We start from the raw sequence: 27,984 nt of genomic DNA, 5'->3' as shown, positions 1-27,984 counted from the left end.
TTTGTGTTGAGACAGAATCTTGCTGAGTTCCTGAGACTGGCCTTGCAATCCTCCCTGCCTCAGCCTCCTGAGTCACTGGGATTATAAATGGGAGCCACTACTGGGCTGGGATTATTTCATTTTATTTTTGGCATCCAGTTATCACGTGCTGAAAGATCCCATTTAGAACTGGTTTATGTATTTGCTCATTTATACTCTCCTCTATTTTTCCCGCCCCCTCTAGAATGCAAGTTGTGAGATGGCAAAGGGAGCCCTGGTCTGGTTCAGAGCTCCTCTGCCTCATGATTCAGTCAGCAAGTACGAATTGACCTCCTTTTATGTGTCTGGCGTCTTTCCACAGATATTTGCAGAGCACTCGTGTGCCAGGCCCTAGGAAAGCCGAGGTACTCAGGATCCCTGCCCAATTGGACTTTAACGAGGGGAGGAAGCGGGTTCGGCCCGGGCCTAGAGCTGAGAGGTTCCGTTTCCTCATTCAGGGTCTCAGTTTTGTAAACCTGGCCGGCAGGGAGAGCTGGAGGACAAAATGACCCTCTCTCGTCCATCTCAGCTGCTGTCCTTTAAGCCTATTTCCCGGTCCGCGGCTGCAGATAGCACGATTTCAAGGTTGCCACGGGGGAGGTGGCCCACGTTCCCCCGGGAAGTGCGGGGTAGGAGCGTGTCGGTGCCGCGGGCGGGGGCCAAACGCTAAGTTCTGCCCTTGACCCAGCCGTGGGGAAGACTTTCTCTCTATGAACCTCAGTTTCGTGCTCCGTAAAATGGGCATCCCAGACGCCCCCAACTAACAGGCTGGTCGGTCAAGAGGCTGGCGGGGCGGTGACCAGGGCGGTGCCCGGAGCCAAGCCTCCTAGCCGGCTGCGACCACGTGGGGCGGCGGCGGCGGCGGCGGCGGCAGCAGCAGCAGCAGCAGCAGCAGCATCGGCAGCAGCAGCAGCGGCGCGGGCGGAACCCAGGCTCGGAGACTTGCGGCCCGCCCGGGCCTCTGCAGCGAGGGCCCCGGCGGAAGTGTGGGCGCCAGAAGCTGTGGACCTGGGTGAGTACGGGGTGGCGGTGGGGAATCAAGGGCAGGTTCCCGGCCCCGGGAAGGCCCGGAGTGGCGGGAAGAGGCGGATCGCGCCGGCCGCAGGTGGCGGAGGGGGCAGGCGGAGTGCTGTCCCTCGGGGGAGTAAGGAGGACCTGGACGATAACCGTAGCTACGGTGGCAGTCAGGAGACCCCCGTCTTCCCCTGGGTGGAACCACGGGTTTCTTCGGAGCCTGGAGGTGGGAGGAACGTCCAGCCCAACGCCCAGGGCGTGGTGGGAAGTGGACGCCTGGGGGCCGGGAGGACCTACTTAGTATAAGAAAAGGAGAGCCATTAGTGGCCCCGAGGAATTGAAAGGAAACTGACCTGCCCCCAGGGGCGGAGGAGAGGCGTGTTTAGGGTTCAGACCTGCTCAGGTGGCCCCATTTAACAAATTTGCCTCCAGACAGGGCATCCCAAGGTATGTGCCTGGTCTCGTCTGCTCTCTGCTCAGTTGGGTCCTGCCCTTGGCTGTTAACCTGTTAACTCAGCTGGTTCCCTACCCTGGCAGCTGCAAAGGGTTGGCCCAATGTTGCTTGTCCACTGAGCTCTTCCTTTCTCATTTTCTTAAAGCGTGCCCTGACGCCCCAAGCAGGGAGATCAGTGAATCCCCTTCCTCTGCCTGGACCTAAATGATGAGATCTAGTCTAAAGGGTTGGTTTTTCAAGTGGTGGCAAATGACTTTGGAAATTTTTCCTGAAACCTTTGGGCAGAAAATCCCTGCCCCCCCCACCCACCCATTGGATTAAGATGATAAAGGCCTCTAGGGCCTGGTACCAGGGAGAATGGATTAGCCCGCCCTGGCCTTTCTCGGACATGCTGTGTAAGGTTTCTCAAACCTGTTTCTTATCAGGTCACACCTTGGCTCCAAAACCCTCAAGGGCTTCCCCTGGACTGTGGAAAAAGTTTGTCCCTGTGCATAGGGTAGGGTGAGGGCCCCTGCTCCATTGGCTGTAGGCCCTATTGGCTCCCTTGCCTGCCACTCTGCAACCTGTATCAGGTAATGATTCAACATCTTCCAACTTCATTTGTACTTTAGGAAAGTGACAAGTCCCTCCACTGGCCCTTCCTTTATTTCGGTTTTTTTTTTTTTAAACATTTATTTTTTAGTTGTAGATGGACATGATACCTTTATTTTTAAAATTTTATTTTTTATGTGGTGCTGAGGATTGAACCCAGTGCCTCACGCATACTAGGCAAAGGCTCCACCTCTGAGTCACAACCCCAGCCCTTATTTGTTTTTTTAATAGGCTTAAACATAATTTTTTTAGCTGGTAGTGTGGGCCGGTAATCCCATCTACTCTGGAGGCTGAAGCAGGAGGATTGAAAGTTAAAGGCTAGCCTGGGCAGTTTAAGAAGAGCCTGTCTTAAAAAAAAAAAAAAATGGAGACTGGGTCTGGGGATGTAGCTCAGTGATAGAGTGCCCCTGAGTTCAATCACAAATACCTGCATCCAACAAAGTAAAAACCCCCTAAAACAATGTGTTTGGCCACTTGTTTAATTCCCATCTGGGAGACTTCAGTGTTTATCTTTTTTTTAATATTTATTTTTTAGTTTTAGGTGGACAAAATATCTTTATTTTTTATTTTTATGTGGTGCTGAGGATCAACACAGTGCCTCATGCATGCTAGGCATGTACTCTACCACTGAGCCCACAGCCCCCATTCTGAGTGTTTATCTTAAAATACTTAAATGTTAACTTAGTTTGGAGAAAGGCCCTGGGGACTGGTGACAGTGGTCAGATAAGTTTTTTAAATGTAAATAGACCTTAATCCCATTCCCCTCAGTCTCCTGCATCAGGGGAAAAAAAATGGTATCTCCCTTGACCACCTTTTCTTTAGTTTACACTTTGCATCCTTCAAGGAGAGCTCGCAACCTTAAAAACATGCCCATATCTGACCTCCTTTCCCACCATCACTGTCCCCATCCTCTCCTAAACACTGTCATTTACCTGGGCCATACTGTGACCTCACCTACTTCTCCCAGTGTCTGTTCTTTGGGCAGCAGTGAAAACGAAGGCTAGATCCCCATTTTTCCTACAAAGATTCAGAACCACTTTTGTGCTCCCATGTCTCTCAGAATTGAGGCCCAAATTATTTTTATTTTATTAAAAATTTTTTTTTGTTGTATATGGACATCATGTCTTTATATATTTTTACGGGGTGCTGAGGATCAAACCCAGTGCTTCACACATGCTGCCTACATCTCCAACCCTAAGGCCCCATTTTTTTTTAATATCTTTTTTTTTTTAAATTTTTTAATATTTATTTCTTAGTTCTCGGCAGACACAACATCTTTGTTGGTATGTGGTGCTGAGGATCGAACCAGGGCCGCACGAATGCCAGGCGAGCGCGCTACCGCCGGAGCCACATTCCCAGCCCTTTAATATCTTTATTTTGTTTGTTTATATTTATGTGGTGCAGAGGATCTAACCCCGTGCCTCACATGTGCAAGGCAAGCATTCTACCACTGAGCCACAACCCCAGCCCCTGAGGCCCAAATTCTTATCACAACCCATAAGGCTCTCCATCCAACTCTCATCACCCTGTCTGCTCCACACTGACCTCCTGACTGTGCCTCAAGTGCACCATCAGGAGGCCACTATAGTGATGCGCCTTTGTGTTTGCTGTTGTTTCTAGTTGCAGTCCTTCCATAACCCTGCTCCCTGCATCTATCCCCTCCTCATTCAGGACCTTGCTCAGATATGTCCACCCTTCCTGGACACCACTTTCCACCCCCTCCATTTGACTGGGTGCTGCCCCCTCTGAGCTCCTTCCTTCCCACTCTGCCCACTTTGGTCTGCCCTCTTGCCTGGGGATGACAGTGTGTACCCCACTGGATGTTAAGTGCATGGGGCAGGAATGGATTGGGCTGTTTGAGTCCCTAGATTTGTTCTCAAGACCCCCTAGCATGGGCTTGGCCCAAGATCAGGCACAGTGATGATGGTATTGATCATATTGGATAAAGTGGATGGGTGAATCATTTTCTTTTAAGCATCTTGATTTGCTTTATTCTGTGATTCTAGAATCAGGCACCTCTTCATTCCATAAAACCAAGTAAGTGTTCCCCGGGTGTATGAGTCTTTACAAGTCTTCAAAAAATATATATAGAATCCCCCCTGCCCTACACCTGGTCAGCCAGTCCCCATTAACCAGTGGGATGCAGTTGTGAAGTAATCAAACCTGTCACCCTCTCTGAGCCTTATGTTGGTGGGACAGGCAGCTTGTGGGTAGATAGGTACACTCGGGCACTTTGTAACAGCATGTCCATCAGGATAGGAGTCCCCAAGGATGATTACAGAGCTAAGAAATTCCTAATGAGGCCGTCCCCGGCATGACATTGCAGTGCAAATGTGACTCACATTCGTGATGGGGCTGGTGTGAACACTACCATAAGTCAGTGGCATAAAAGAATAGTACACGGGGCTGGGGTTGAGCTCAGTGGTAAAGCGCTTGCTGAGCATGTGTGAAGCACTGGGTTGACTCTCAGCCACTGGTATAAACAAATAAATAAATAAAGGTCATCAATAACAAAAATTTTTTAAAAAGAAAGAATAGCACATACAATTATGGACAGTATGTAATATTTGATATTGACAATAAATAACCGTGTTACTGTTGTATTTGTGATGCCATGTGTTTTATCACTAGAGTGTGCTCTTATTTATTTTTTTAAAGCAGCCTCTGTTCATGTGCTCTGAATCTCTATTGCATCAGGAGGCCACTGTAGTGAGCGATGTATGCCACCTAAGTTTGTGCAGGTACACTATGATTTTCACACAGTGGTGGAATCCCATGCTTCTCAGGAGGTACTCCTCTGTTGTTAAGTGTACATATGGGACAGTAAATACATATTGTCAGGAGGTGGTAGTGCCAGTGTCATGTGTCTATAGTCCCCACTACTGGGGATGCTGAAGCAGGGGGATTTCTTGAGCCCAGGAGTTCAAAACCAGCCTGGGGCTGAGTACAGTGGGTAAACCTGTAATCCTGGTGTCCCAGACTGAGGCAGGAGGATTACAAGTTCTAGGCCAGCTTCAGTAATTTAGCAATCTCAAAATTTAGAAAAGGGCTAGAGATGTAGCCCACTGGGTAAAGTGCCCCTGGGTTCAATCCCTAATGCCACACACACAGAAAAAGGAAAAAAAAAAAAAAAAGAGTGAAGGGTATACTATTTTTTCCTGCCTGTAGAGATGATATTTGAGCAGCAAAAAGTGAGCTATGCTTCTGGAAATATATGATCTCCTATCTAAAAGAGGGTTCCAGGCAATAATAATGGCAGGTACAAAGTCCCTTGGGCTTTGGTTGGACTGAGGTTGCATACACCTGGAACAGAGGGTAGTGGGGTGGGAGATGAGGTCAGAGAGGCGACAGGCCTTATAGCTTCTGTAATGGTGTGGGCTCTTGCCCTGGTTAAGGTGGCTCCTGGACTTAGTTGTAACAGCATCCCTCTGACAGCCAAGGTGGGGAATGTACTGGGGTGACAGTAGAGACCCAGGAGCCCAGTGGGGAGGTCTCTGTGATTGCCTGATCGGAGGTGATGGTGGCTGCACCCAGGAAAAGGCAGAGTAGTGGTGGGGAGAAGTTGTGGATTCTGGGTGGCTTTCAACTTGAAACCCAAGCTTTGCTAATAGAATCAAAGTGGCTTCGAGAAAGTGAGGCATCTGGGGATGGTCCCCCTGGCTTTCTGGACAGTCACCACCCTCCCACTCCCACTTCTCCCCACTACCCCAATCTTTTTTTTTTTTCTTTTCTTTTTTAGGTGCTAGGGTGGAACCCAGGGCCTTACACATGCTAGACAAGGGCTTTGCCACTGAGCCAATCCCAGCTCAAGGTCTTCATCTTTTTTGGGGGGTACTGGGGATTGAACCCGGGGACTTTTTACCACTGAGCTACATCCTCAGCCCTTTTGTTTTACAGTGAGACAGGGTCTCACTAAATTGTCCAGGCTGGCCTTGAATTTGTGATCCTCCTGCCTTGGCCTCTAGTAGCTGAGGTTACAGGTGTGCACCTTCATACTGAGCCTTTTTTTCTTTCCTCATTTAGTTTTGCGGCACTGGGGCTTGAACCCAGAGCCTTGCACATGCCAGGAAAGCGCTCTACCACTGAGCCACATCCCTAGTCTAGAAAAGCTTTTTTTTTTGTACCAGGGATTGAACCTAAGGATACTTAACTACTGAGCCACATTCCCAGCCCTTTTAAAAATATTTGGGTGTATGAATCTTTACAAGTCTTCAAAAAATATTTACTGAATAATCCCTCCTACCCTACACCTGGTCAGCCAGTCCCCATTAACCAGTGGGATGCAGTTGTGAAGTGTTCAGTCCTGTCACCGCCTCTGGGCTTTATGTTGGTGGGGCAGGCAACTTGTGGGTAGATAGGTATACTCAGGCGCTTTGTATAACAGTAAGAGAAAGGGTCTCACTGAGTTGCTCAGGGCCTCACTAAGTTGCTGAGACTGATTTTGAATTTGTGATCCTCCTGCCTCAGCCTCCTGAGCCACTGGGATTACAGCTTTGTGCCACCATTCCTGGCAGCAAAACAATTTTTTAGTAGACTTTCTTTTTTTTTTTTTAGTTAAAGATGGACACAATACCTTTATTGCTATTTATTTTAATTTAGTTGTCAATGAGTCTTTTTTTTTTTAAAGAGAGAGTGAGAGAGGAGAGAGAGAGAGAGAGAGAGAGAGAACTTTTAATATTTTTTAGTTCTTGGCGGACACAACATCTTTGTTGGTATGTGGTGCTGAGGATCGAATCCGGGCCGCAGGCATGCCAGATGAGCGCGCTACTGCCTGAGCCACATTCCCAGCCCTGGGGGGGTCTTTATTTTATTTATTTACTTGTGGTGCTGAGAATCGAACCCAGTGCCTCACACATGCTAGGCAAGAGCTCTACCACTAAGCCACAAACCCAACCCAGTATAACATTTTTGATGCATGAAAATTATATAAACTTAGAATCATTGGAATCGCCTCCCCCTGGGGTACTGGGTGCCCAGTCCTTGTCAGTCTCCTCCTCAGTCACTAGGTTTTTGAGGGCAAGGGACTAAACTACAGACGAGCCTCTGTCCTCCTCTCAGTCTCCTGCTCACAAAGCCAGTGTTGTTCTACATGCATTTAACATCACGGCAGCAGCACTTAACGTGTCCCCGGCCTGAGTTGAACACAGTACTTGGGTTCAGTCATTTGGTCCCCATGCTAACTCTAAGGAAAGTCCCTGCTTGCAGATGGGGAGACCAAGGCCCAGAACCATGAAGCAGTTTTCCGGCCCCATCTGCAGGAGCCTGTAAAATCCTGATAAGGGTGCAGGAGGCATCAGTCCTGTCTCCATGATCATTCTTATTATTTACTTGCTGTGCAAGGGATGGAGCCCAGGGCCTCGCATCAGCCAGGCAATGCTTTACCACTGAGCTGTATCCCCAGCTGGGACTGTCTCTGGACTGAGGTCATGCGCCAAGCCTGGTGGGAAGGTGTTTCCACCCTCACTAGAAGGGGAGCAGGACTTGCTGAGCCTGGTCTTTGGGCCACGGTGGAAACAGCAAGGTGGCTGCTTTGAAGCCACCTGAGGGAAAGGACATCCAAGCAGAGACAGGAGGAGACCCTGTGGGCAGCCAGGCTTTGTGCCCAAGGACCAGTGAGGAGACCAGTGGCAGTGGGGACAACAAGAGTGGCACCCACTGAGCTGGCAGGGCCTTGTGGGCTGTGGCTTTGGCTTTGAGAAAGAAGCTGGTGGAGGGTGGGAGCGGAGAGGATGTGAGCTGCCTGGTGTGTTAACAGGGTGCTTTGGCCAAGTAGGGGGGCGCAGCTGTGGGGGATGAAGATGAATCAGGGAGGAGGAGCCGACTGCGGTAGTCTAGGCGAGAAGTGACTGGGGTGGCATCAGGATAGAGGCAGAGGAGGGGCTGAGAAGGGGGAGGGTGTGTTGAATATAATATCATTTTATAAGCCTTTGTCTTTTATGAACTTGACTTTGTTTTTAGTCCAGACTAGTTTTGTTGGTTTGTTATAAAATGTTTCTCAATTTGAGTTTGGTAATCCATTTTTGGAATGAATACCAGAGATGTGGTTCTATCCTTGGTGTCATTACTGGAGCTGTTGGCTTCAGTTGCCAGGTAAACGGGGTGTCCGTCAGGTGTCTCCACTATGAAGTTACTGCTTTCCCTTTACAGAGAATAAAGATCTTAGGAGGAGGTACTTTAAGACAACACAGATATTCTATTCCTCATCAAACTTTAATCCAAAAATCTTCACATCCATTGATGATTTTCCAACACATTGTTCCTCTTACATTCATTACTTGACGTTCTATAGTAAGGAAGACCTTTCCTGGCTCCACCTTTATTTGTTCATTTATAATTATTATGGACTCTGGTTTCTGTTTCTTCCAGTAGTTGTGGTCTGTAACTATGATTATGTTCAAGTTCAAGTCCTTCCAGATTTGGCCAGCAGGGGCCCTTTCCAGCTGGCTCCTGCACAGGTGGGAATCTTTTTGGAAGCAGGATTTCCTGATGGACTGGGTGGTTTGTGTGTATGAGAGAGAAGGCTGAGGGTCATTATTCTGGCAAATATTTATTGCCTAGAACTGGGATAAAGTTTTGATAAAAGCAGATCAAAGTCCCTTCCTTCATGGGGCTTATGTTTCTGTGCTGTAACACTTTGATTCTGGCCCAAGTCACTGGGGGAATGGTGGTGCCATTTCCCAGGAGGCGGAGAGCTAGGGGATACTGGCCCAGGTTTTAGGAGAGTCAATGCTTTTCTTTTTTAGACATACTTTACTGTTTTAGACAGGTTGAGATGCCTGGAAGAACAGTGTCTGTCCCCCTCCTCAAGCCCTGAACCCCCACTTAATGGCTTCCCTGTTCTTCACTCAACAGCCAGCACAATGCAGACTCCATTGGCCATTCCTGTGCCTGTGCTCCGGCTGCCCCGGGGCCCCGACGGCTTGAGTCGTGGCTTTGCCCCTGATGGACGCAGGGCCCCCCTGAAGCGCGTAGCTACTGAAATCCAAGAGTGTCCCATCCTTCAAGAATCTCCAGAATCCCAGGAACAGCGGGCCCGAGCTGCCCTTCGGGAGCGCTACCTCCGCAGCCTGCTGGCCATGGTGGGTCGCCAGGTGAGCTTCACACTGCACGAGGGTGTGCATGTGACTGCCCACTTTGGAGCCACTGACCTGGATGTGGCCAACTTCTACGTGTCGCAACTGCAGACTCCCATAGGTGTGCAGGCTGAGGCACTGCTTCGATGTAGTGACATTATTTCATACACCTTCAAGCTGTGAAGACAATATTGTGGTCACCCTTCTGCTGTGGGCTTAGCCACAGTATCACAGGCCTCCAAATGTTCCTGAGCCAGGCACTGTGGACCCCACAGAGTTCTGAGCTCCCTGGGAATTTTGAACCAAGCACCTCTGGATTTTTGAGGCCTCCAGGGTCTAGTTGTAAAAGTCTGCAACCCTAGGAATTCCAGATCTCGTTGAAAGTAATGCTCTACCTTGTAGAACTCTGGACTCTACAGAAATATGGGCCAGTGCCAGTTCCTGAAGACCTGGGTGGGAGGGTGGGGGCTGGAGAAAGATGAACTGCATTGGAGAGTTTGCAGAATTCAACCACCCTGAAGATAACGCCCCAAAGCTCCCCTCCTGCCAAAGAACCAATTATCCCAGGAAAATTTGACTTCTGTTTTTCATTTTCTATGTATTCCATGGGGGATGGAGTCAAATTTAGGAGTTGTTAGAATGGTTATCCTAGGGCGGAATCCTGTGGGGCTGGATACAGATGGTGAGGAGCTTGGATAAAGGTGCAGGGATTGTGTCACCCCGGGTCCCAGGGATGGCTGGAGACCCCTGAATGGGGGCTCGGGACCTAATTTTTGGGTGGGCCCGATGTACCTTTACAAGGCGACGGCATGGCTCTTATTGGGTCACTTGGTCTTGCCCAAGTGCTCATGGCAAGCCACAGATTTGCTTTTCTGTTCCATACTGGGTGGGGGCGGGATGCTCCGATCTTGTGGTGATGTCTAAGAAGAGGCTGGAGATTAAAAGATAGCATGAAGCTTTGACTTTCCTCTATTTGGCCTTTGACCTTTCTCCATTTGGCATGGCCATCCATGTCACCATCTTCACTCAGTCCCCTTTCACTAGAAATCTTTCAGCAGATGGAATTTTTTAAAAAGTTCCTGTCCTTTTAGTCCCTTCAAGTTCAGAAAGTAAGTGAAGCCTTCCAGTAAGTACAGAGGACTTTTTGTTTCCTTTTCAGTCTCAAGAAGGGCTGCTGCCAGTGTACGGGGCAAACAGATAACCTCTCTGCCACCGTCCGTTCACAACGCCACCGCTGGCGACTCCTAGCTCTCTAGTTGCCTAGGCAACAACCAGTCTCAGCCCCGCCTTCCCAGGTCGCTGGGTGGGCTAGGAGAGCCTGTCGAAAGTGCGGAGGCGAATCCCGAGGGCCGAGTCGACGCCTGGGGGCGCGGCTTGAGCTCGCGCAGGTTCTGCCGCGCGGGGCATCTACCTTCCTCTCCAGGTGTTTGCGTCGGCAGATTCATCTCGCCTTTGGAATTTTATTCTCCGGGTTTTAGGTCAGGTCTGTGAATACTTCTCACAGAATCATTTATTTTAATATCGTAACTTACATTTTATGTAACGCTGCCAAGATACAGCTTTTGATGAAACTGCAGTCTGCAAATGGAAAGCTAGAGACTAGCAAGAGAGCATCTTGGTTTCCAGAGGATCCCTTCTGTCAGCGCCCGTCGCCTGTACGTACGCATACTCAGCGCAGCTCCCACTGCCTTTCCTTTCAGTGTCTTTATTTTCAGCATCATCCCTTTATTCCCTCCTCATCAGTTGGCGGAGTCCTGCCAAAGAGTTGTTTTGATAACTATCAGTTCCCCTCCTTTCCACATAATCTGGGATCGTGGCGAATGTACGGGAACCTGGACACAGTTACCTGTACCGAGGCGGGGCGGGGGGCGGGGTGGCTCAGTTTCGCGCGTGCGCGCTGCTCTTGGAGACGGCGTCCACCTCGCCCCGCCCCCCGTATTCTGCAGTTCCGGCTCTGCAGATTCGCTGCTCACGTTTCTTTCCCCCGTGGCTTTTTCTGCCCTTTGTTCCCTTTTTCACGTTGCCCGCAAAAACAATTCTTCCTGCAAATGGCCTAAATAGATTTTCTGACTTCTCGAGTGCTCGGCGGGGGTCCTCGGCCTTTAGCGAAAGTGCGACTGCGAATAGCAGAAGCACTCGGGGCTCGGCGGAGGCGCGCTCGGGCTCCCGGCGGCGACGACGACTACGACGACAAGGAGAGCGGGCGGAGGAGGCGCCTGAAGCAGCTGCGGAGCCCATGCCCCGGGACGGCGGGCGGACCCGGAGAGACGAGCCCGGGGCCCGGGGCATGTCCCCGGGGCCCCCTTGAGGAGGCGGCGGCGATGGAGATCCCGCCGCAGGAGGAGCAGCCCGGGCCCGGCGCGGACACCGACGCCGACGCCGAGGGGGCCCCCGCCGAGGCCGGGTCCCCGAGTCCCGCATCACCCCCGGCCGATGGGCGCCTCAAGACTGCGGCCAAGCGCGTTACGTTCCCATCGGACGAGGATATCGTGTCCGGAGCGGTGGAGCCCAAAGACCCCTGGAGACACGGTAGCCACGGCGAGGGCGCGGGGGCGGGCTGGATGGGGACCGGCAGGCGGGAGAAGGCCGGGCACGGAGGTGGCGCTCGGTAGATTGTACCGAAGGTTGACTTAAAGAGACCGTACTACATTTCGAGATGAAGGCTGTTAGGGGCTGGCTGTTGGGTTGGAAAGTGGCAAGAATTGGGTTTCTGCCCCCTCCCACCTCGGGACGCCGAGGGTGAATGTTTTAGGATTGACCACGAAGAAATTAAAGAAAGTTTGGTTTGTTGATTTAGGAGATTGGGAGGGTGGTAACCGTTGAGCTCATAATTCCCCCCAGAGAAGGATAGGGCATTCGGGGGAGGCAGAGTGGGTCAGCATCGGCCTGGAAAGGGCAGGTGGAGGAATTTGATAGGCCCGTGGGGACGGCGAGAGATTAAGTCGTTGGTCGATAAGCCTCGAGACAAGGGGTCCTCATGCTGATCACTTTCCTGGTTGAAAGGAGAAAGGAATAAACCCGGATTTTGGCTGCAGAGGAGCTGGTAAATCCTTCAGTCGGGGAAAGTGAATAGGGTGAACTCCAGGGCACTTGCCCAACAAGTTCCAGGCACTGGGGGGCGGGGATGGGGGCGCGGAGGTGGAGGTAAATTTCCTGGTGGGATGAATAGTCAGAGGTAGTGTTAGGAATTTAGAAGAAAAGCCACTGCATGTCACCTTCTCCTCCCCCCAAAAAGGGAAGCAGAAGATTGTTTGTCGTTCAGGAACAGAGGAAGCTGGGGCCTGGTCTAGAAGGATCTGATTTTCCTTTTGGGAAGGAGTTGGGGATGTTATGAAGTTAGGAGTTAGAATCGCTCCTGAGTAGGATTCGAGAGCATTGAAGTCTGGTGGCCTGTGGGGGTTAGGAGAGGGCCAGGTCCCTGGATGCTAGGAGAAGGTTGGGCTGAAAGGGCAGCTGGACGCATACATTGGACCCATAGGGATGAGGACTTGGGCAGCCCCTTTCAGCCTGCTTCTTCACTGAGAAGTCAGTTTTACCGGGGTGTGGCCTGTGAAGAGAGGGACCCGACTGGCCTTGCTTCTGTAGACATTGGTCTGCTGGCCTTAGGAAAGGAGAGGAACTGTCGGCAGTCTGTGGGCATTGGAGGAATTGGTGGCTTTGATGTAGGGGTGGGACACTTGGTCACTGGAAACTGAACACACAGGGAGCCTGCCATAAATGCCAGTTTGTCTAGTTATTGTCAGAGATGATGGTTAACTTAAGACTCTTGGTGTTGAGACCCAGCCACATTTTGGGCTCCAGACACCAGGGCTAGTGGAGCAGTATGGGGTTGGAGGGCTTGGGAGCCTGGGACTGGGGGAAGGAGGAGTGAGAATGAGCCCTGGCTGTTGCATGATAGCCAGTCCAGGGAGTTCAGAGTGGGAAGGGAACGGCCTGGAGAGGAGAGCAGGATGGTTAAAGCAGAGGCTGTGGGGCAAATCCAGACCTTTCTGTGTGCCAGCTTCATGACTTCGGGGTGATTACCCAACTCTCGTGAGCCTCACTTTTTCCATTTGGAACGTGGGCAGCAACACCTATGGCGCAGGGTTTGGGAGAAGACAAGATGAGATCACATATGTAAAATGATTGTCCAGGCTAAGTCTTCCTGAAATTGCAGTTATTGTGGTGGTTGTCTTGTTTTTTGGTGTTACTGATTTGTTCCTTGTGGCACGGGGGCAGTGTTGGGGGGGGTCAAACCCAGAGCCTCACACATGCAAGGCAAGCATATAGATGTTATTAATGCAACTTCTGCCTGCGTAGGTGCCAATAGAGTGGAGTTGGCTAGGGAGGGGCCTAGATGAGGCTTCAGAAACTTCCAGGACATGTGTAGAGATGGCGGCAGATTTGTGCGATGGAGGGTCAGTGAGGGCTCCTGGGAGTTGGACTCGGGTGGGGATTATGCCTCTGGTCTGTAGGTTCTCAGAAAAGGTTCAGCTTTGAGGAAGCAGCTTTTCCTCTCTGAGCCTCCTTTTTCTTTCTTTGCAAATGGAGGTGCTAGCTGTGAAGATCAACTAGACAGTCCTTGTGAATTCCTGTCACATAAGTAGCAGCTGTTATCCAGGCAGCTTGGTGTTTGGTGTTTGTCTTCTCAAGGGCAGGGTGGTTTTGTTTTGTTTTGTTTTTTTAGTTGTTTCATTTTGATTTTTGGTGCTGGGAATTGAACCCAAAGATGCTTTACCACTGAGCTACATCCCAGTTCTTTATTCTTTTTTTTTTTTTTTTTTTAACTTTTTGGTCCTGGGGATTGAACCCAGGGGCACTCAACCACTGAGCCATGTCCCCAGCCTTTGTTTAAATATTTAGAGACAGGGTCTCACTGAGTTCCCTAGGGACTCACTAAGTTGCTGAGGCTGGCTTTGAACTCACCATCGCCTTACCTCAGCCTGCCTAGCTGCTGGGATCACAAGCATGCGCCACCATGCCCAGCTTCATCTTTTAAGAGAATTGGTGTGACTGACCTGGAACTTGTGAAACTCCTTCCTCAGCTGCCTGAGTTGCTGGGATTAAAGTGTACCCCCCCCCCATGCCTGGCATCGTGAGCAGTTTGGGAAAGGCAGAACTTTGTGGGGAGGGATGAATGGGAATCTGAAGGTGGTCAGTTGGAGCCTGGCTGGGAGGGCTGGCTGGGAGTGCTGATTGGCCTGCTCTGGGTAAGGCGGAGGTGGTGAGCCCTGCAGACGAGGGAGTATCATTCCCAGAGTTTTAGAAAGGGTCTCACCCTCCAGGGGAGTTGGGTGGGTGGATGGTGGAGAAGCGATGGCATGATGGGGTGGAAGGATGGGCCCAAGCTGGCTGGAGAGAGGGCTGCAGGAGCTGGCCTGGCAGTGAAGGAGTTGTGTGAACTTGGACACTGGCAGGAGAGGGATCTTGGGAAGCTGGTGAGTGTGGACAGTGGGATTTGCAGGACACAAAAGTCAGAAGACCTGTCAACACCGAGGAGCAGGTGATAGCCTCTGCCTGGGAGGACAGTGGGGTGTTGACTGGCTTGGGGCTGTGGGATGTGGGGTGCTCCCCGGGAGCAGAGGAATTGTGGCACAGAGAGTTGGTCCAGGGCCCAGCTGAGAGGCCAGGGGACTCTGGTGGGGGTGGGGGCTGCAGGGAGGAGGGATCCATCTGGGAACAGGAGTGGGAGGTTCCTTGGATTTGGTATCTACACTCTGTGTGGCAGGGGTGTCATTTGAGCTGTGGGTCTGAAGGGAAGAGTGATGGAGGAGTCCATGTGAGACCTGCTGGGTGGCATGACTCCACCCAAGGCCAGAGAGTGACAGTGGAGCTGGCAGGTCTGAACTGAGGGAGACTAGGCTATCCAGAGACTGTTCTGCTTCTCCCTGGACTTGGAGCAGTTGCCTAGGCTGCGGGGTACAGGGGGTCCCAGGGTGGGGAGAGACCTCCAGCTGTGGTGGCAGAGGGCCAGGAACTGGGTGGGAACCTCTGGGTGTCTCTCTGAGGGTGAGAACTCTCAGTCTTGCAGGGGCCTGGGTTGGGGGCTTTCTGAAAGTGAGATGACCCAGGGACTTGCCATGAGGGAGAGCCTCCAGCTTATGGAGGCCCAACCCAGAGCCTCAGAGGGCCCTCCCAGGCCTCTGTCCTAGGGTTCCCCCTGCTGAGGACCTGCCTGTATTTTCCATCAGTGGCCGTCTGATGCCCCACTGTCACAGGGAAGGGAGAGCAGGCGCCGGGCCGAGCCACTGGCACATTGTACCACGGGCGGTGGAGTTCCAGGTGGGCCTGGCAGCATGTGCTCTCTGACCTCTTGCTGGGCATTGTGTTTCCTCACCTGTAAAATGGGGCCAGTGATCTGGGTCCTGCAGACCACTCAGATGTCTGAGAGGCTGGGACGGCCCCAACCGCACGGGGCTGCGAGCCAGGACAGGTGTGTGTGGCTGGGTGGGGAAGCTTGGTGAGGAGGTGGGTAGAGATCGGGAGTGGAAGAGGCAGCTTCCGCACTGTTGGCTGGGCACGTGGCTGTCAGGGAGGGGACAACCAGCTGCACCCACCACAAGGGGCAGGCCCTGTGGTCCCAGTTTTTCTGAGGACCAAAGCTGACCTTGTGCCAGGAACCCTTCCAGACCTAACTGCAGGAGTGACCCGAGGCTTGGCTGGTGTCCCTGGTTGCAGCTGAGCGCAGTGTGGGGCTTGCAAGACAGGCGTGTGAGGGGAGCTGTGAGCGGAGCATGTGACACCAGCACAGTCCCGGCGTCTTGCCCCCACCCCAGCCCTGCCAACGACTCACTCCTGCTTCCCTGGCCGGCAGTCCCGGCGTGCATGGCAGGGTTGCCCACCAGGAGCATCTGGTGTGAAATAGTGGTGTCTGAACGGGAAGGAGGCCCAAACATGCCACCGTCTCCAGTCCTCTAAGTTTTAGGGTATGGAGAGGGTGGTGGGGGCAGTGTCCTTAAAAGTATATCCAAGGGAGTGGAAAGGCCACGTTGTTCTCTTTGAAACCTGTGCGGAACATTTAGTCCTTGAAACTGGTTTGACAGGTAGAAATGTGTCTGTCTGCGGAGGAAAGGACCTAGGTAAAAGCCCAGGCTGGCTGGTGCAAGGGGGGGCATAGCTGGGGAGTGGGGCCGAGGGGGTGGCTTCAGTGCCATCTGGACCCATCACTGCCTCCTGGAGTGGGAAGTAGACTCTGAGCAGCGTGACTCTGAGTGGCAGTTCTTTCTGGACCTTGATTCTTCTGTCTGTGAGGAGCAGCTGGTGCAGAGGCCCCCAGAGTGGTGGGCTGAGGCGAGGAGCAGGGCCTGGGCCTTGCGGGACCAGCAGAGGCCGCCTTCCTCCTCCAACCCCACCATGGCTGCCGCTGGGATCTGCTTCCTCCTCTGTGCACTTGGGCTCATCTCTCCCCGACACTGTCACCCTGCCAGCATCCCTCTTTCCTTCAGGCCCACCTAGATAGTATGCCACCTGTTACAAACTGGGTGACCAAGGGCCAGTTGCCCAGCCTCTTCTGAGTTCAAAGTGAATGGGCAGGTGTTGGTACCTAGCCTGAGAGGACATCACGGCCTACAGTTCCAGCCTGGACTCGGAGCCTGCTGATGGCTTTGGGCAAGTTTCTGCTGCTCCCTGAGCCTTCTTGTCCCCTGCAGTGTGGCCTCGCTGCTACCCCTCTGCCCTGTTGGGAAGCACGTTTGCTGGGCAGTTGGATTGGCACTGGCCCCCTGGCACTTCAGACCTTGCTGATCTTGGTGCCCGCATGCCCAGGCACCTGCCTATTCTTCCACTGCTGGCTCTTGATTTGAGTTTGCATGGAATCTCCACTTCAAGGGCAGACACCTTGTGTGGGTCACCTTGGTGACCCCAGATTGGTTTCCAGGATGAGTGTCAGAAAAATCAAGTTGTTTTTCCTCAGATCTAATGCCACGTGGTGGTATTTGGGGAAAATTTTGAAGGTAGCTAATCCAGTTTGTGCCAGGACAAGGGCTGTTCTTCAGGGGTCTACAGACAGGCTTTGGCATTTATCCCGAGACCCCAGAAAGAGCATGCAAAGCTGGCCCTCTGCAGATAGCCATCACGAGAGGGAGCAGAAGCACATGCATTTTTGTCTGTGGGAGCACGGGATGAGCTCCCTCTCCGCCTCCCCTGGCGCTGAGGGGATTAAGCACAGTGGCGCCATAGTCCCTGGGCTGGGCAGCTAAACTGAGCATGGGGGAGCAGGCTGGGATCTATTTTTTTTTTTCCAAAGGCTCCAGGCTGTTCTGACAGCTGGCTGCGCTGTCCTTGTGCTCTGGGCCCTAGATTCAGCTTATCCATTGCGCACACTGCATCTTGACTGTCTTCCAGCCGCAGGGGTGGCTGGGATTGACCTCAGATTCATTTTGGAGCAGGTCAACAGGTGAGCACTGAAATGTCAAGATTTAAGGAAGCACAGGAGTCCAGCTGGGGAGGCAGCCTGCAGCAGCAGAGCTGGGGTTGGAATCCCTGTCTCAGGGTGACCGAAGTAGTCACCAGTTTTTGCCTTCCATGGGCCAGGCACTGATCTAAGTGCCTTTGACATACTATTTCACTAAAATCCTACAGCCATCCCGGGAGGTAGGTGCTGTTCACCCCAATTTATAGATAAGCCACAGAAAAGTGAAGTAATTTATCTGAAGTCACAGAGCTGGCAGTAAGTGATCGAGTTGGGGTTCAGACCCAATCATCTGGCCCTGGAGCCTGTACCTGTGACCACATGGAGCTCAGGCACCATGCCATTCAATTCAGCATGTTGTGTTGTTTCTTCATCTCTCGCCCAGTCCTTTGTAAAGTGGAGATGACAATTCTGGTCACACTAAGTTGGAGCAGGGATGAGAAGCAATAAAGTGGGGCTGGGGCTGGGGCCCAGTGGTAGAGCGCTCACCTCGCATGCGTGAGGCCCTGGGTTCGGTCCCCAACACCACATAAAAATAAACAAATAAAAATAAAAAGATATTGTGACCGTCTACAATTTTAAAAGTATATTAAAAAAAAAAGAAGAAGAAGCAGTGAAGAGCTTGACCTCTCAGACCCTCAGGAGGGATCACTGGTTCCGGGGCAATTTCAGACCCTCAGGAGGGATCACTGGTTCCTGGGAGGGCCGAGTCTCTCCTACGTCCTGGCTGCTTGTTCTGACGTTGACCCTCGGGACAGGCTACATGGTGTCTGGTATGTATCCTTGCTGCATGAGTGACCTGGTGACCCTGAGACCAGTCACTCATTCAGTCTGGCCATGCCAGGTGTTAGGGGTCAGGGTAGAACACATGCCCAGTCCCTGCCTCTGTGGAGGTCACAGTGGCCTGAGGGAGCCACACAGTAAATCTCATCAAACCAAGGGTTGGGCCTGTGGTAACAGTGATCCCACGGCATGGCAAAGCTTGGGAAGTGACATCGATAAAGAAATGACTAGTCAGCCAGCTCAGCAGCTGGAAGTCTGTGCAGGTGTCAGGCAGACAGTGTGAGTGGCACGTCCAGGGTACAGAAAGCAAGCCCAGCTCACGGGAGTGGAGGCAGGGGAGCCTCAGGAGACTCGGAGAAGGCTGGAGAGCCGCTGGGTAGGGGCAGCTCTGAGGGTTTAGGAGGCTGAGACGGTACTTTATCACAACCCTAGAGAGAGGGTGTCGGGGAGGTGGGCAGCCAGACTGGAACCTGTAGGTGCTGGCTTCCTTGGCCTGCCCTGCCCTTGGCTAATGGCTGACACTGGGCCACACTGATACCTTCATCAAGGTTACTTGCACCTCCTTCTCCTCGGGGGCTTGTCGTTGCTGCTGTTATTGGTCGCACCTCGCGATAGTGTCCCCCATCTTGGATCTCTGAGCCTTCCTTCCTTTTCCCTGTTGGGTGTCCCTGGCCTGCCTAGGACATGCTGCCCCTGTTTGGGGAGTGGGTGTGGGAAGTGTGCAGCCTGTGAACTTGGGTGCTTCTGCCCTCCCCTGTTAATTCTTCAAGTGACTTCACCTCCACAGTCCCTTTAGGTCACCCAGATCCCTGTAAGGACCTAGTATGATATAGGTATCCTAGTACTCACAAAATCCAGAGAATTCCAAATTCCAAAACAGGGCTGGCCTAAGGTTTCCAGTGGGAGAGTGGGATTCCATGGTGGGAGAGGCAGCGCAGGGGCACTGGCAGGGGTCATCCCAGCCGTGACCTTGGGCTGTCACCTAGCTTCTTTGCCTCAATATCCCCCTTTGTACAGGGTTTAAGGATTAAATTAGTCTGTACTGGTACAAACTAGCTGTGTAGGCATGCAGTAAGGACATATCACCTCCTGTCAGCCTGTCCTGACTCCTTCCTTTCAAACAGTGAAGTGACAGTTTCTCCTGTCTTTCCTTGAGGGACAGACAAACAAAACCAGGTGACTAGTGGTTGGGAGCAGTCTGTTGGAGGTGACTTCAGTTTCTCCACACCCAGGCTGTGTGACCTTGGGCAGATGCCCCCACCTCCCCGGAGCCTCTTGGCAGACAGCTCTGTCCCTGAGCTGTTTTGCTCCGGGAGGAGCAGGGGAGCTCACCTGCCTGTTCCTGCTGGGTCTGCCCCGACACCTTCAGAAGTGGCAGAGGCTGCCAGAGTGGAGTGGGACCGTCTCCTCCATGGGAAGCTGGGGTTCGTTTCAGTTTAGTGTGGGTGGAGGTCCCAATTGCAGGAGGGGGGTTCAGAAGCTTGGTTCCCGAAGGCCCTGGGTAGGCGCTGTGTTCCCGGCCTTGGAAAGGCGGCTCCTGGAGGGCAGGGTTGCCTCAGCCCTGCTCTGTCCCCAGGGCCTTGCAGTCCCCGACTGGCTCCCCACAGCCTCTCAGGCGATGGGTTAGTCATGGAGGTACACAGTAGGCACTCAGTGCTTCCCCTTCCCCTTTGAGGCGGCTGCGCAGAGCCATCACCTCCGGGTGGCGTGGGGGCTTGGCAGTGCAGCTCCCCCACGGGCCTTCCAACTCCCTCTCTCTTCCACAGAAGCCTGGGGCGCAGCCCTGCAAGCCAGGCACGATCCAGCTGGGCGGTCCTTTCTGGTGTGTGGGGGGCCACCAGGGGCAGGTGGGTGTGCCTCTGGTGCCTACCCCTTCCTCTCCGTCTCGGAGGCAGTGCCTGTTGCTGCCGGCCGAGTGCTCAGGGCTCCTGTTGCGGGCAGCTGCCCCCTTGGGCCTGGCACAGCACATCACAGGGAAGAGCAGGATCCCCAGAAGGAAGGCTCTGACTCTGCAGCAAGTCTCCCAGGCTCTTCTGGGGCCACAGGACGCAGCCCACAGCCAGCCTGGTGTAGGAGACCTGTCCCTTGGCGATGCCCTGCGGCCTGCTCCACTCGGCTTGCAGCCACCCCTCGCCAGACCCCTGCCTGCCTGACTCACTCCTGCTCAGTCCTTCCAAGTCGGTCCTTCCCTTCACCCCCAGGGAGTTCCGTCCTGCACTCGAGGGTTCCCATGCCATTGCCTCACACTGTTATTATTCTTTGACTCCAGCTCCCTCCGTGGGACCAGAACCTCCCAAGAGATGGCACCCTAAACTCCTGGAACCTGAGGGCCCCGGGGCAGAGGTGGTCTGCTAAGAAGTGGCCCATAAGCCAGGACACTGCTCGCTCCATGCATCAGGACACTGCCAGGTCCTTTCACGGAGTCCTGTCCCACATCCCTCTGTACTGTCTCACCACTGGGGGCAGTGAGCAGGTCCTGGGGCTCCTCCCCATCATGGTGCAGGACCCTAGGTTTCAGTAATAGTTCTGTCTTTCCAATGCTGTGGCAGGTGACCAGATTCCCCTTCTCTTCCAATGATAAGGCCTATCACAAGGGTTAGGGCAACCAGCTGCCCAACCCAAGCCTCGGCGACTCTCTTTTTCTTCCCCCTTGTTCCCTGTTCTGTAACCCCCCTCTTTTGGGACCCTGACTTCCTGGCCCAGTTCTGCCCCCAGTGACCACACAATGCCACATTCCTTGGGAGCCACCTTTCCTGACAGGCCTGGGGTCAGCCCATGGGATCTGCATGCTGCGCTCTTCTGGAGTCCTGCCCTCTATGGGCCATCCCTGTCTGAAGGGCAGGGGTGGAGCTCCATTGGTCCCTGCTGTGTCCCCAGCATAGCTCAAGACATAGCACAGTGCTTAGCAACTGTTGTTCCCTTAAGATGGAGGTGGGTAAGGGTGGACAGAGCCCACAGACTGTGCCCTCTTGGAGCCCAACTCTGAAGCCTGCCAGCCCCACGTAGAACTCTGAAGCCTGAGCCCGTGTGGGCCAGGCCAGGGTACCGCAGGCATCACCTAACTTTGCAGGCCACCAGCATCTGTGGGGTCCAGCACCTGTGCCCACTGCCCCTCGCCCCCAGCCAGGAGGATTGAGGCAGCACAGGCCATTTTCTCCTCTCGGGGAAGGGCTTACTCCGGGTCACACATGAGGCCCCGGGCTGCTTCCCCGAGGATGGCCTGTGCTTCTCAGCCACCCAGCGCTGAGGGGCTATACTCGGGGAGAGAAAGGGAAGAGATGCCCTGTCGTTCAGCCACACCCCTGGCCCCCTCACCCGGTGAGGTGCAACCAGCAGAAAGGTGTGGGCTCAGGGAAGCTGGGGTTCCAGCTCTGGCCACACTCTGTGGCTCAGAGACTGGGCGCCCCCCTGGAGCTGGGGAGGAGGGTGGGTGGGCTCCCTGGAGCTGGAGGGGGTTGTTGCTAAGGGAGGCTGGTCCCTTGGCAGTGCCTGTCCATTTTTTTCTGACCCTGAGAGGAAAATGTGCCCCCTGGGCGCTGTGGTGCCACCTGCAGTCCACTGCCTCCAAGGGCTGAAGTCCAGGCCTGCCTCATTGAGCACCTTCACGGATTCCGACGCAAGGTGGAAACACCCTATTTCAAATAAAAAAATAAAAGATCTGGGGATTTAGCTCTGGGGTGCAGAGCCTCTGGGTACCACCCAAAAAAGAGAGAAAGGTATGCTCCTTATAAAAACAAAGTCTAAAGAAGAAAATACAGCCAATTGTTAATCTTGCCATCTGGGATTTAAAAAATAAATGGATTGAGATGAAATTCACACAGCACACAGTTCGCCTGCTTCAAGGCACTGGCTTTTCAGAGTTTCATAGAGTTAAAAAATCCCGCTGTCACGACTCAGGTTAGAATCACACTCAAGGTTTGGCACAGTGGCACGAGCCTGTATTCCCAAAATTAGCCTCAAAAGAAGCCCTGTGCCACTTACCTCACCCCGTCCCCCACCCCCTCGCACCCCAACACAGTTTACTCATGTCTCTTGTTTCTGGGGGTTCTGGACATTTCCTATACACGGAGTTGTGTAACTACACACCCCTTTACAAGCACCTGCTCTCTGTGGGATGTTTCCAAAGTCCCCCCAGGTTACCGTAGTGATCATCCCTTTTTATTGCCAGGTGATTCTCCGCGGTGTGGGTGGGCCACAGCTGACTAATCTGTTCACCCTCTGATGCACCTTTGGTCGGTCTCACTTGGGGGCTATGGAAAGAATGCTTTGTGAACATGAGTGAGCATGGTTTCTGGGTGGACGTTTTCTTCTCTCTAGGGGTAGAACTGGGGAGCAAACGGGTGACTTTTAATTGAGGAGCTACCAGACTGCTTTCCACAAGTGACTGTCCCACTTGACATTGCCTCTGGCAGTTTGTGAGGGTTCCCATTCTCACAGCCACACCAACCCTTGTTACTCTCTTTTTTTTTTTTTGTACTGAGGATTGAACCCTCAGTGCTTAACACTGAGCCACGTCCCCAGTCCTGTTTATTTTTTGTGACTGGGTCTTGCTAAGTTCCTTAAGGTCTTGTCCTCTTGTTGGCTGGTATTACAGGCATGTGCCATTGCGCCAAGCCTTTTGAATGTGATTCTCAGTGGAATGGAATCTCACTATGGATGGCATTGGAAGAAGGGTCGAACCTAGGGGTGTTCTTCCCCTGAGCTACACACCCAGTCCTTTTTACTTTGAGCTAGGATCTCACCACGTTGCCCTGGCTGGCCCAAAACTTGCCGCCCTCTTGCCTCAGCCTCCTGATTGTAGGCATCTGTCAGTTGTGGTTTTGATTTGCATTTCCCTGATGGCTAATGAGGTTGAGCCTCTTTTCATGTGCTTACTGGACACTTGAGTATCTTTGGAGAAATGTCTTCATCTCTTGCCTATTTTTAAATTGTGCTATCTTTTTATTATTGAGTTGCAAGAGTTCTATATATATCCTAGATGCACGACTTACTCAATGGTTTGTAGCACCAGGGAGGGATGTTTTCAATTTGGCATGCTGATGCGTCTCCTTCCTGTCTTTTCTCTGACTAGGTATACAGCCCCTGGTGTATACAAATAAAACTGAGAGGATTCTGTAGATAGAGTTGAATACTGTGTGTCCTCACTTCATATTCTCTCTCTCTCTCTCTCTCTCTCTCTCTCTCTCTCTCTCTCTCTTTTTTTTTTTTTGTACCAGGGATTGAACGCAGGGGCACTTAACCACAGAGCCACATCCCAGCCCCCTCATTTTTTAAAGAGGGTGATTTAAAATTAAAATAATCAGGCAGGGGATGTGGCTTAAGTGGTGGTGTGCTCGCCTGGCATGCGTGCGGCCCGGGTTCGATCCTCAGCACCACATACCAACAAAGATGTTGTGTCCACCGATTAGTAAAAAATAAATATTTTTAAAAAATTAAATTAAAATAATCACTGAGCTCTTAAAATCTGCCCTGGCTATTTCCACACTGCTGAGCATTCAGGTCCTTTCTGGTTTTCAGCCACATAAATACCATAGTGATGTTTATCTTTATGCATAAATCTTTCGGTTTATCATGAGTAGCTTTCGCAGAAGACATTCTTGGAAGATGATTTTACCAGCTCAAGGCAGGTAGGAGCTTTTGAAGCCCCAGATCCAATTTGCCTTCTCTGGATGGCAAGCCTTGAAAGGTTCTGTGGTCATGGTCACCATTGGAGGGTTTTTATTTATTTATTTATGTTTATTTTAATTTGTTTCAACTACAATTTATTTTAACTATTTTGTATTCAATTATAAATGTACTAATTTGCACCTTTATGGTTGAGCTGATACTTTATCAATTTAATACATAGCAACTACTTAATGGTTTTATTTTTATTTCTAAGTTTTATCATTTGTGATTTTTTTATTTTTAATAAATGAATGAGTACAAAGTCTATGCACTGTCCTCAGTCTTGCTCAGCTCTGCTACCATGATGAACTTCGACCTCGGTGGATGCTGTGACTACAAAGAGTTTATGGAACTAATAGCAAAACTTTGATTTTATGGCACTTAAAAAATACAGATTTTTCTTATATTATACATGTTGACTAATACTAACTTGAATGCTGTTCAGGGAATCACTCAGAAAACCTGCATTAAAGAAAAGAAGGATGCGTATGGTATACTATTCAGTTTGAGTATAACATTTTGTATCAAATAATATTTGCCTGCAGTATATTTGAAAATACCAGCAAATTGTTTGAAAAATTTACATGATTTAACCTTCCATCTCCTCCCACTAAATTAGCAAGAGAAACATCTTTTTTCCTCATCCAAAAAAAAAAAAAAGAAAAGAAAAAGGGCTGGGGATGTAGCTCAAGTGTGCGGCCCGGGTTCGATCCTCAGCACCACATACAAACAAAGATGTTGTATCCGCCGAAAACTAAAAAAAAAAACACAGAATGAGTACTGTTTGCATTTGGATCTTTTTTTTTTTTTTGTACATGAGATTGACCCCAGGGGCACTTAATCACTGAGTCACATTCCCAGCCCTTTCGTATTTTTTATTGAGACAGGATCTCATTGAGTCTCTTAGGGCCTTGCTTAAGCTAGCTTTGAATTTGTGGTCCTCTTGCCTCAGCCTCCTGAGCTGCTGGGATTACAAGTGTGCACCACCACACCTGGCTTGGATCTTCTTGATATCAGGATGGTGTTTTGTGTTAGGTAGCATTTCTTTGAGTACTAGTTAACTGTGTATTGTTAGCACCTTATATACTTTAGGGAGTTGTTTTCTCATATCTTAAGTCTCCCCGCTTTTTTCCTTTGCAGTACTGGGGATTGCACCCGGGGGTGGTGCTTTTATCACTGAGCTACATCCCAACCCTTTTTATTTTTTATGTTGAGACAGAGTCTTGTCAACTTGCTGAGTTTGGCTTTGAACTTATGATGCTTCTCCCTCTCCACTGGAATTACTGGTATGCGCCACCACTCCCAGCCCTGTGCCCATTTTTATTTTCAGACTTTTGTAAGGGCTCTTTCTTGGTTGAGATATGTGGAATTTTGGTGTTCAGGTCTGTTTCCCTCATTTATCATTTGTCTTGCTGGGAAAGTGGAGATTAGGGACTGTTTCACTACGTCTTTATAGTATCTTAGCCCAAGTAACTTAGAATAGAGGAGCCCTAGGTTAGGGCTGGCAGAGGTCAGAGGAGGCCCCATAGTGCAGGCCGGACGGAGTATAGTACGCGTTAGTGGTGTCCTAGTCTGGGCAGGGACCGAGGGTACCCTGCAAACACACTTGCAGCACTGTTTGCTGAGCGCAGGCCCAGTGAAGCTGGCAGTGCCCCAAGCTTTGTAGACAGGGAAACAGCTCGTTGGAATCATTTAGTCACTTGACAAGAGTGTACTCCTTCGCAGAAGGTGGCATGAGCCGGGAAGCCTTAGCCCTAGCCCTAGCCCTGAGCACCCCCAGCTCACCATAGCTGTGCTGGCTCAGTGAGGCTTGTGTTTGAGCAGGAGCGCAGGCTGCCAAACCTCCTGCAGTCACAGGTGCGACACCCTTGTGTGTGGGGGTCCTGTTTACCACGTGCTGTGTCCAGTAACTATGACCTTTACAGGCCCTGGGGGACCCGGTGTTCCCCCATGTCTACTCCTGCGCCAGCCTTGAGTGGGGCTGACAGTCGTGCTTACCGCCTTGTCTTGGCACCGTGGATAGTGCTGATGGCACAGAATGGGCTAGGCGAATATTTGAAGAAATGAAGGAATTTTTATCTTTTAGGTCCCGGCTTAAATATTCCTTATTTTTTTTTTCTACTTTTTTCCCCCCCTGCTGGGGATAGAAGCCAGGGCCTCGCATGGACCAGGCAGATGCTCTGCCACTAAGCTGCGTTCTCAGGGCCTCCTCCAACTTTTTTTTTGGCAGTTCTGAAGATTGAGCCAAGAGCAGTCTATCACTGCATCTCTAATCCTTTTTATTCTGAGACAAGATCTCACTTAGTGGCTGAAGCTGGTCTTGAATTTGAGATTCCTCCTGTCTTGGTCCCCTGCGTCACTGGTATTACAGGCTTGTGCTGCTGTGCCTGGTGTCTTAACCTTAAGTCCCAAGTTTCAGTTCTGTAGATATTTTTAAAGTATTTTTTTAGGTGTAGAAGAGCATAATATCTATTTATTTTTATGTAGTGCTGAGGAGCAAACCCAGTGCCTCACACATGCTAGACAAGCGCTCTACTACTGAGCCACAGCCACAGCCCCTCTACAAATATTTTAATGAAATTGATACAGATGCATTAAAATGAGTTGGAAATCATAACCCAGAGCTTATATAACCTTTATATGTATTTTCTTTTCCTGGCAATAGAGATTGAACAACTCCGGGATGCCTAATCACTAAGTCATATCCCCAGATCTTTTTTATTTTTTATTTTGAGACAAGGTCTCACTAAGTTGTTTAGGCTTTCATTGAGACTGTCTTTGAACTAATGATCCTCTTGCCTTACCCTCCTGTGTTGCTGGGATTGCAAGCATGCGCCAGTGCACCTTGCTTATATGTATTTTCATACATATATACGAAATATACATTTTTTTCAAATGCTCTGATCATTCTCCTGTTACTTTTCTCAAAACAATAGATATCTAAAAGCAATCATTTCCAAGTTACCATAGGTGATATATTTTATGATCTGTTTGCCTTCCTTTAGTACCCAAGGGAAGGGACTAGACCTGTTCTGGTCATCATTGTGTCTCTCCAGCCCATTTATTCTTTGGTAAAGAGTAAATGAAACTGGGCATGGTGGCACACACCTGTGATCCTAGCAGCTCCGGAGGCTGAGGCAGGAGGATGTCGAGTTCAAAGCCAGCCTCAGCAACAGCGAGGTGCTAAGGGATTCAGTGAAACCCTGTCTCTAAATAAAAAAGGACTGGGGATATGGCTCACTGGTTCAGTGCTCCTGAGTTCAATCCCCAGTACCTCCCCCCGCACCTCCCCCCAAAAAGTAAATGAGTAAGTCTGCATGGCGTCACATGCATGTAATGCCTGGGACTCCAGAAGCTGAGACAGGAGGGAGGATCTCAAGTTCAAGGATAGACTGAGCAATTTAGCATGACCCTGTCTCAAAACTTAAAAGGTCTGTGGACATAGCTCAGTGGTAGAATGCCTGTCTAGCACTTGCAGGGCCCTAGGTTTGGTTCAACCTCTCCCCCCCCCACCCCCCAGTACCAGAAAAAAAAGAGGGGGGAGGGAGGAGGAAGACTTAACATTCTTTAGCTCCAGGCAGACTGCATGAGGCTTGGTGACCTGCTACCTGGTTGGGTTTGGTTTGCAGTCCTAGGGATTGGATCCAGGGTGCTCTAGCTCCAGTGACTCAGCAAACCTTTTTTGAGCACCTCGGTACCCCCAGCTCTGCCAAGTCCTTGCTCTGTGTCTCATTTGACCTTGATGATGACCTTCAGTTCCCCAAAAGTATCATCTGTACTTGGCATTGAGCCTGGCACGTGCCAGTCCCTTGGCAGTGACGGTGGCCACCTCCCTCTGTTTTTTAAGTCGCTCCTCTCCTCGGCGTATGGAATAGATGCTGACACGGTCGCCTCACGGACACCTGGGCTTGTTTCCAGTTTGAGAAGGAGAAGGCGTTGCGGCGGGCAGCTGGCTCACATGGGCTCAGAACACTGTCCTGACTGTCGTGATGGTC

At 51.3% G+C, this 27,984-nt stretch overlaps 2 protein-coding genes across 8 annotated transcripts in view; both read left to right on the top strand.

Moving 5' to 3' along the window:
- The first annotated feature begins 739 nt into the window (after window positions 1-739).
- Gemin7 (gem nuclear organelle associated protein 7) lies at window positions 740-9,722 on the top strand. Of its 3 annotated transcripts, none has more exons than XM_005338211.5 (2): window positions 740-1,030; window positions 8,930-9,722. In XM_005338211.5, the coding sequence occupies exon 2, from the start codon at window positions 8,938-8,940 to the stop codon at window positions 9,331-9,333; it is 396 nt and encodes a 131-aa protein (XP_005338268.1). In that variant the 5' UTR covers window positions 740-1,030; window positions 8,930-8,937; the 3' UTR covers window positions 9,334-9,722. The 3 variants fall into 3 exon arrangements, with proteins under 3 accessions (XP_005338268.1, XP_040136068.1, XP_021590866.1); XM_040280134.2 differs by lacking the exon at window positions 740-1,030 and adding an exon at window positions 1,057-1,258; XM_021735191.3 differs by lacking the exon at window positions 740-1,030 and adding an exon at window positions 1,878-2,058.
- A 763-nt stretch (window positions 9,723-10,485) lies between these two features.
- The window catches only part of Ppp1r37 (protein phosphatase 1 regulatory subunit 37), a 38,924-nt gene continuing 21,425 nt past the window's right edge, over window positions 10,486-27,984 (top strand). For 2 of the 5 annotated variants that reach the window (XM_078031899.1, XM_078031896.1), the window contains exon 1: window positions 10,487-11,679. In XM_078031899.1, the coding sequence (XP_077888025.1) occupies window positions 11,584-11,679 (96 nt within the window). In that variant the 5' untranslated portion in view covers window positions 10,487-11,583. Of the gene's footprint in view, window positions 11,680-27,984 lie in introns of all 5 variants that reach the window. The other 3 variants (XM_078031897.1, XM_078031898.1, XM_040280127.2) reach the window with 3 other exon arrangements.

This window comes from Ictidomys tridecemlineatus, chromosome 15, assembly GCF_052094955.1.
Source record: "Ictidomys tridecemlineatus isolate mIctTri1 chromosome 15, mIctTri1.hap1, whole genome shotgun sequence".
In the NCBI taxonomy this organism is placed as follows: domain Eukaryota; kingdom Metazoa; phylum Chordata; class Mammalia; order Rodentia; family Sciuridae; genus Ictidomys; species Ictidomys tridecemlineatus.
Note: the sequence above shows the minus strand (reverse complement) of the source record. Positions and strands in the feature narration are given on the sequence as shown.